A 9,144-nucleotide genomic window follows, 5' to 3' on the forward strand; every position below is an offset into this window, starting at 1 on the left:
GTATAAAAGCAGCAGTCATTGTTAGACCTATACCTAGAAGGTCAGTCCAGGTGGGCCTCAGAAATCATTCAGTCCAACTATCATTTTACAGAGAAAAAACCGAAGCTGGAGAAATGACTGCCCAAGTGATTGCATGCAGTTGGTGGCAGAGCTTCCTTACTCACAGTGCACTGTCCCGTTTCCTTCCCTCTCCCCCTTCCAGTCACTTTTTGTTTGTATTAACAAGTATAATTGTTTAGGAGGAGGAGCATGGTATGTGACTGGTCTTGAGACTGGTGCAGAATACTGGTCTTGAGAGTCAAGCCCTGCCTATGATGTGTGACCCCAGGCTAGTCACTGAAATTCCTTGAGTCCCTAGTAGAGCTTCAGCACCACAGTTTCAGAGCAAATGACAGGAGCCTGCTGGCAGCTCCCCAGACCAAAGAAGTCACAGGTCCAGTAAAGAGAGAGAGAAAAAAAGCAGGGGAAAAAGGAAGATTCACACCTGGTGTCTTATTCTATGGAAACCCCCTTTCCCAATGCAGTTTAGCCACTTGTCTGGAACTGTGCTGCTCTTTTGGCTCTACCAGAAGTTAGGGTCCAACTCATTTGTGGTATGTGGACTTCTGGAAAAGCTTAGAGTGTGCAACTGGTGACAGAGCAAATGGGTGTCGTTTGAGAACCTTCTTGTTGTCTACCTCCAGGTTGGCAGCGGGTGACTAATTCTTCAGCCATGGTAAAGCTGTCACAAGGTGTGTGGGCTCAAGAGAGAGGCTGGGTCATGGCAATGTTAAAGCAGACAGACTTCTCACTAGCAAAGGGAATCAGTCACTCTCTCTCTAATTCCTTTTGGTTTCAGTCTCAAATTCGTTATTGCCCTAAGCAACTCAAGCACTTCGAGGGATTGTTTCACATCTCATTTCAAAGCAGACAGTTGTAGGAGATGAGGGATCATCAGTTAGCAAACAGGTTGTCTTCTGCTTTCAGACAGGCATGATGCATTCACTTGCCCTCTGTGTCTTAGGTTGAGATTAGTCGGAGAGTGACCCTGGAAAAGCTCCCCCCTGTTCTCGTTCTACACCTCAAACGGTTTGTGTATGAGAAGACTGGTGGGTGTCAAAAGCTTATTAAGAATATCGAGTATCCTGTGGACTTGGAAATTAGCAGAGGTAATATTCAATATCGGAAACATGTTTTCGTAAAGTTTTTAAAGATATTTTTAAAAGATAGGATATTTTAAAGATATATTGATTTAAGACCTTTGTTTTGATCTTTCATGTTAACATTGAAAAAAGTTTTTTTTTTTTTTTAAATCCTGTTAGGTTTTTACATGAACATTCTGATTGAATATTATTTTGTATTTTTGAATACTGGATATTGTCTTGAGGAAGATTGGTGGATATGTCTTAAGTTTTCTCAAAGAGGAAAATTTCTTAAGTTAGCAAACCATAGTCTACATTTTTTTTTGCTTTGAAAGAGTGCAAAATTGGATTAGGGAAATGTCTAGTTATTGTTCATCATTATGCTATGTTAATATTTACTCTGATCCTGCATTTTCTCATTTAAAAAATTGAAAACTTTTTATAAGAGGACCTTGTTCTTATTTTCCTGATTTTATTCTGGTGGTAGACATTGGAAAAGTTGTAAACGTGCTTTAACTTTGTATATTATTATCATTCGTTGTTTAGGTTTTATTTTTATTTTATTATGGTCATTAAAGGTAGAATTTATTAATTTTCCAACTTTAGGATAACTTCTGATAGTAGTTACTGTTTGATTATTTTATATCTTAAGTGCCCTCTGCTGAAGTGCTAGTCTGATTCCTTGTGATTAGGGTTTTTGAAAGCTATGCCAATGGTTGAAGCTTTACTTGCCACTACCAAGCTCAAAAGGCTTCCAGCTTGGGTGTGCCATCCGAGAGAACCAGACTATCCAAATTCAGAGTCTCATCACTGAAGAGTTAGTCATACTTATTCACAAAGCCAGCCTGTTAAGGTGTTTCAGTCTGTGTCAGTGAAGGGCAAAGTATCTACACCAGTATAAGCACATGTGGTTTGTAATACACTAAATCCAGTTGTAAGTAAAGCAGCATGACTGAGGAATGGGATGTTCTGGCTCAGTGAATTAAAGCCAGTTACTCAGTGGGATCTGTCCTTGGGGCTCTTTCATAGGAGTATAGCTATAGCGACAAATTGAGAAGTTTTTAATCCGTTAACCAAAATAATCATCAGTTCCCATGCATTTTAAAAGACATCTAAGAAAATACAAAGTTACAGAGTTGTCTTGATGATTTTATTAGCTAATATACATCTTGATAGAAGAACAAAATCTTTCCCCAAGAGTTCTCACTAGAAGAAAGCATGAGGCATCAGCAGAATCTATAATATATGGGAATACAGAGGAAAAATTTGAGTAGGGTTATACAAATGTAAAGGTGATTCTGGTAATATGTTGAGACAACTGAAAAAGCAGACAGACATACATCTGAAGTTGCTTTGGAGTCATTTAATTAGCAGACAAACTTAGACATGATCTGAACTGATAAGTATCCCCTGCAGAACACACTTACAGAAGTAGGTGGTAGAAAGTTTCAGCACATTATTTTTCACATGATGTCCAGCAAGTAGGTTAACTTTGATTCTCAATAATCCTAATTGATGTCTTAGATTTAAGTGGGCCTGAGTGGATGCAGATGGTAGGTTTGTTTTATGACCTCTGATTGAAAAGTACATGAGAACAGTTTCTGAAGTTACTTTTCCTTTGTTTGATGGTCTGAACAGCTGTTCTTGAGGAGGCAAATGTATAGTTTTTTTTTTTTTTCTAGCATGGACTTCTTAGTTTACTCTGGTGACAGTTTTTAAACAGCTTAAAAAACTCTGACGTTACTGTATTAAGCAGAGTTGCTTTGGTCATGGCTCAATTGTTAAGCCCCTTGAAATATTTTAGTCTTTTGGGTGATCCCTGGTGTTTCTCAAATTACGTTGAAATCTTGATGACTTTCTAATGTTGTGTTCAGTGTTTAGAAATCTTCCCGTGCCTTAGAGCTGCTGGCATTTTGTTTTTCAGAGCTGCTTTCTCCAGGTGTAAAGAATAAAAATTTTAAAGGCCACAGAAACTATCGACTTTTTGCAGGTATGTAAATTTGTGTAATGTATTGAACAGTGTAGCTTTCATAATTATCTTGTTAAGGAATCACTAAATCAGGTATACCTCATCTAGAAACCTAGGTTTCTATAATTTGAAAATGATTCTTAGCCCTGAGCCAGTTCCAAAATACAATCCAAAATAGGACCTAGCTCAGAATTTTAATTTTTTTGGCCTTTTGACTGTGTGAGATGGTAATTGCAATTGCGGTTTCTTATGAGGTTATGGACACGTGTAGAGCAGACATTGCAAGGGACGGATGCTTAATGGATGGATGGATATAATATGGTATGATATGATATGATACATGAAGCTCTTACTATGCACCAAACTCTGTGCTAAACACTGGGAGACAAAAACCAGCAAGCAAAGTAGTCCCTACCTCAGGGAGCGTACATTCTAGGGGGTAAGGGTCTCTCTCACACACACATGCACTCACATATCCTATGGTGTATGGTGAAGGTAGGAGGACTGGGTCCTGCAAAAGAAGGGGAGAACTGCCCACTCAGAGCATGAGGATGATGGGCAGAAAGCAGACAGCGTGGTGTGGAAGTGAGTGAGGGCTTTTTGTTATAGATGTTGATTAGTGGTAGAATGGGCAAAACTTATCCCATCCTGGCCTTAAGCTGTAGTTCCCATCGACATACTTGATATCAGGATATATTATCGGGTTAATACAAAAACACAACACCAGAAAATACCAAAGTTCCCAAACTGACCTCTGTGTGTGTGTGTTTAAAGAAACAAAGGTGAATCTGAATTTGAATATGCTTTATAGCGCAGAGGAGTGATGTTAAACATGTTACTGCATGCGTACATGTGTGTGTGCATTTGTGCATACTCATGCACGCTTGATATTTTGCTGGACTTTACTGTGCCATCCATATTTTTGCTTAGTCCCACTTCTAACCAGTTTTTATTTGTGAAAGAGATACTCATATATATATATATATATATATATATATATATATATATATATATATATATATATATATATATATATATATATATATATATATATATATATATATACATATATATATATAAGCTCATATATATAGCCTGACCTGAGGTCATAGGACAAAGTGTGTGAAAGTGGTAAGTAATATTTAGTGGCAGCCACAGTTATAGATGAAATCTGGTTAGGGTGAAGATTTGCATTACTAAAATAATATATCAGCTAAATAGTGATAGATTAAGCCAGAGTTCTATTTGTCCAAAAGAAGATTTAGCCCCAATTGTGTCATAGCCTAACATTTTGTATCACTGTTTTTTCCCTGAGGTTTCATGTTTGAAGATAAAAATGTCTACTTAATAAATATTCTGGTTAAAAAAGACTTATAGGCTTACAGATTTAAAGCTAGAAGAGACGTTAGAAGTCATATAGGCCAATCCCCTCGTTGTCCAAATGAGCAAACATCTAGAAAGGTTTATATGGCCACATAAAAAGGGCTGGGATTTGACCCCTGGTCTTCAAAACTCCCAATCCAGCATTCTTTCTACTCTAAAATAACTACTACTTTTTGTGTGTGTGGGTGCACGCATGTGTACACGTGTGTGTGTGTGTTTATTTTATTTTGAGGAGAGGGAAGAGAATTTCTTCTTGTAAATTGTAATGAAGTATTAAAATGAATAGTAGGTATCTTAGTCCATTAATTAAGGTTTCTTGGTTTTGAGTCAGAAAACCCTAACACAGAAATTGTTATTATTTGTCTGCTTCTCTTGTACACTATAAAGTATTTGTAAATTGAGAAATTTTTCTCACACTTTTAATTTCTGTCTTAAATGTGCTTGATTCAAATCAGAAATGCTATAGCTTATTACTGTCTCTCTTTTTCACAGTGGTCTATCATCATGGAAACAGTGCAACTGGTGGTCATTATACTACGGATGTCTTCCAAATTGGTCTGAATGGCTGGTTACGTATTGATGACCAGGCAGTGAAAGTAATAAACCAGTACCAGGTGGTGAAGCCTTCTGCTGAGCGCACAGCCTACCTCCTGTACTATCGCCGAGTTGACTTGCTCTAAAACTCCTTTCTCTGTGCTGTGTGTGCAAGATACCTGCTTTCTAGAATACCAACTCTTACTAACTTTTTTTCCTCTCTCTAATGGCTCTGTTGAGTGAAACTTTATTTCTCCTTTGCAACTATGGGATAGAATGGAAAAGAAATTAACTCCCTTGGAGTTTGTGCACAGCATAGTTTATGTTGATTTTTAACTTCCAAATCAAAATCATTTGGTTGAAAGACTATTGCTTGATTTAAAAAAATACAAAAGCCCCTTTATTTCTGAATAATGCTGATTCCTGTGATGATAAAGGGGGATTTGCATCTGATTCCCAATTTAATTGCCTAATAGAAGAAATCCTGCACCAGCAACACAACTTGTGAATTTCTGTGAGAATGAATTTTATCTTTCCTTATAAAAGTGAAAAACTTTTTAAAATGCAACACCTTCTCCTCCCTACCCCCTTTAGTTTTTGATAAAGGATAAATATGAGCCAGTTCTTAGAGGAGAAAGAGTTCTTACTTTAAAAGAAAATGTACAGAAAGAACAAAAAATAAGTTGCTGGTTCTAAATAGGAAAAAATTTTAATAATTATGCGATGGGAAACTGCTGAAGTATACATTGCAGATCAAATATTTGGAGTTAAGATGTTAGGCTAAATAGATGGGTGATTGTAACTTTATTGCTATTAAAGATTTCGAACTGCATTTATGCTTCTGTGTACACAAGATTTTAAAATGGGCAAAATAATGAAGTTTGATATTTCTTTGTCTGCTTTGTTTAATTTTGCTGTCTGCTCTTCTCTAATGTTGAGTTTCTAATTGTACACAGTTTAGTGATATTTAGGAATATAAAGTTATCACCCATCAATAAAAATCACAAAGTTGGTTTAAAGAGGTGCGTGTTTCTTTGAATATAAGCGCCTTACCTCAGTATTAGGGGATTCATTTTGAGAACTGTGTATCTTGATGTTAAAATGAACACTGGTTTAATCTGATAATAATAACTCACTTCTTTAATGCTTTGATGTTTGTGAAGTACTTTTCCCATAATGCTTTATAAAGTAGGCAGGGCTTGTACTCTTCCCATTTTACAGATGGAAAAACAGACCAAGAGGTTAAGTGACTTCCCCAAGGTCACATGTGCGTTAAATGTTATATCCTATTTCTTGTTTATACAAGCCTGACTAGAACTTGAGCAGTACTTTTCACTACAGTTATAGTGATTTTGGATAAATGAATACACAAGAGAGTGTTTGTAAAGTGACTATAAAATCTACATTTTTTTGCCCAACAATGTTATTTAAAATAAACCTCATAGAAGTCAAGAACTTTTTTAGCCTGGAGTGCCATTGGCGGGATTAAATCCTGAGCTGTCACCATTAAGCGGTAGTTGGGAAATAAGAGACTCAAAGGAATAAAGAGAAAGGTGAACATAATAATGGTGTGTCACCAACCATGACTTAACACCCACGCTCTCCATTAGCCACCAGTGTCTTGGGCTCCCCATACCACTATGGACTTTAGTAATTTGTACGCCCATAGTCCTGAATGTTTTTTTAAGAGCCTGTAAAAGCCCCTTGTGGTTTCTGATTATGGTCTGGTGACAGCCTACAGCAGGGATGTCAAACATGTGACCTGCAAAGATTCCCGAGTGTGGCCCGAACCAGATTAAAATGTAATTGGGAAATATTTAGAAAAACAAAAATATAATAAAATGTCAATAGTGTTACATTTTAAAACTAAGTCTATGTGGCCTACAGGGATTCTTATGTATAGATTAATGGCTTCTACTTCTATTTGAGTTTGACATCACTGGCCTAGAAATCTTGTTTTCCTTTTTGAAAAAAAATACGTGGGCAACTACAATTCAAATTCAACACCTATAGCTAACTCTGGTTTTCTTCCCTGAATTATAAATTATGTCACATTCAGTTCCTAAAACTTAGGAATTATATGATGTTTAGAAGTCAAATTACTTGTAAGGAAAGCCACACCAGCAACAGCTCGGCCAAAGATCATGTAAAATCCAATTTTGAAGCACCTCATTAAACCACAAATTCAGTTACAATGTGGGTTAAGTCTGTTTCTCATGGATATGATCATAGAGAGCTTATTTCATCCTGTGTAATCTGACGGTGGTTTTTGTTCCTTAACCTCAGTATTATAGCTATTTCTCTGGTTTTCTTTATCCTTGTCCCTTTTCAGCTTCCACTCATGCCACTATCTTCCCACAATTCCTAAACTTCAGCTAGCTATTGAGTAATTGTTAGTGAATCATATCAACCATTATTTATACACTCTGCATGTGTTTGTGTGTGTGTGCACACAGCTAGGTACATAATCTATGGGAGGCAGATCTAGGGTGAGGCCTTATTAGATACATTTAAATGCAAAAATTATTCCCCAAGATATTGCCCTTGCCCCCAAAAGTCATTTTAGTTTTAAAACCTTATATATCACTTTCTATGAAGAAAAAAATAATGGGAAAATGTTGGGAATTTGATAGTAGTAAACAACAACAAAAAAACCTTAGTGTTCTGACCAAATTCTAATTAAAGTATCTAAATTGTCGCCGTCACTGGATTCATCTGGGCATTAGGTTATTAGGCTGTTAGTAGTCAATAGATTAACTGTTCTCTCCTACTTGTACATGCTAACTACAAGAGAAACAAGGCTAGTCTTTAATAGGAGTTTGGAAATTAATTATTTCTTTTCTGCCAGTGATCCAGATGGTATTAATATCTATCCTTTAGGTTCTCTATTTTTTGTTTGAAATGCTGATTGGAGATTTTTTCAAGTCAGTTCTTCATCATTCAACTAATAGAGGCAGCAAAGTGGTTGATAATCTTAAACTACTTAACTTTGGAATGCATTGTATGTAACTTAGAATTGGATATTCTTTTCTGGTCATCCTGATAGTGAAATGAGTTTTTATTCCCTGGGCACATATCAATTACCAGCAAGCCAACAGAGCTTAGAAATATCTTGAATTGTTTAGGTTGGAATTAAGAATTGGCCACAGATGGTTGCCAGAGTGGGTAATTGGCTAACATGATTGAGAATTGATTGCCCAATGAATTGTTACAGTTTATACTGGAGGTCCTCAAAAGTGTGGTCTGGGGGAAACTGAGGTCCATGAGAACCTTTCAGGAGATCTTCCAGGTTAAAACTGTTTCCTAAGGTATTTTCATTTACAATATGATAAATATTGATAGAACCCACAGAAGTAAAAGCTTTTTGGGGTCCTCAATTTTTAAATGTGTAAAGAGGTCTTGAAACCAAAAAGTTTGAGAATCACTGGTTTATACATTCCAGTATATGACAGTATTTCAGCCTTCTTGTCAGCAAATCCAGACAAAAGACTTCAAAAATCCCAGAAGTGAATTATTAACCTAGTGTGTGGACCTCTTCATATTGGTCATTTTCTCATTTTGCGCTCAAAACATGAAGTTACATTCCCACGGTAGTGAATTACGTTGTAATCTTGTCACGACTCCCAGCATAAATACAAAGGGATCTGAAAATGTATGTGACAGGATTGTTTTTCTTTAATATTTAAGCTCCTACTGAAAAGAAGGCATTTTAGTGCATTTCACAATATAGTTCTACTTTGTAATGAAAGAGTTGATGAAGTAACTAAGTTGAAATGATTATCTGCTAACAAAGCAGACAAGAGACATCCTATTCATTGTCCAGGAAAGACTGGGCTTATAAATTTTATTTTTAAAAAGGGTGTGAGGTGGGGGGTGGGGAAGCCTAATTTCCACACTTGTGCACAGAGGCTCTTTTCTCCCTATCTGTCATGTTTAATGGAATCCAGTGTTTTGTTGTTTCCACAGAGGGGGACACTGTCTTTTTTGTTCTGTATCACTTGCTCAGTACATGGATACTTGTGAATATGAATGACACAGATTTGTATTTTAATTGGTTTAAGAAAAAAACCCATGTGCCTAGTAAGGTAGAGTGTTCGATAGTAAAATATTTTTTAGTTAATTTAAACTTTCAAATCA

The 9,144-nt window shown here is 36.4% G+C and overlaps 1 protein-coding gene across 2 annotated transcripts in view; it reads left to right on the plus strand.

Annotated features, from left to right (window-relative positions):
• The window catches only part of USP10 (ubiquitin specific peptidase 10), an 84,976-nt gene extending 78,950 nt beyond the window's left edge, over positions 1 to 6,026 (plus strand). For both annotated transcript variants that reach the window (XM_036750518.1, XM_036750519.1), the window contains 3 exons: positions 1,004 to 1,148; positions 3,046 to 3,111; positions 4,966 to 6,026. In XM_036750518.1, the coding sequence (XP_036606413.1) occupies positions 1,004 to 1,148; positions 3,046 to 3,111; positions 4,966 to 5,153 (399 nt within the window). In that variant the 3' untranslated portion in view covers positions 5,154 to 6,026. The remainder of the gene's footprint in view (positions 1 to 1,003; positions 1,149 to 3,045; positions 3,112 to 4,965) is intronic.
• The last annotated feature ends 3,118 nt before the right edge of the window (positions 6,027 to 9,144 follow it).

This window comes from Trichosurus vulpecula, chromosome 3 (assembly GCF_011100635.1).
Source record: "Trichosurus vulpecula isolate mTriVul1 chromosome 3, mTriVul1.pri, whole genome shotgun sequence".
In the NCBI taxonomy this organism is placed as follows: Eukaryota; Metazoa; Chordata; class Mammalia; order Diprotodontia; family Phalangeridae; genus Trichosurus; species Trichosurus vulpecula.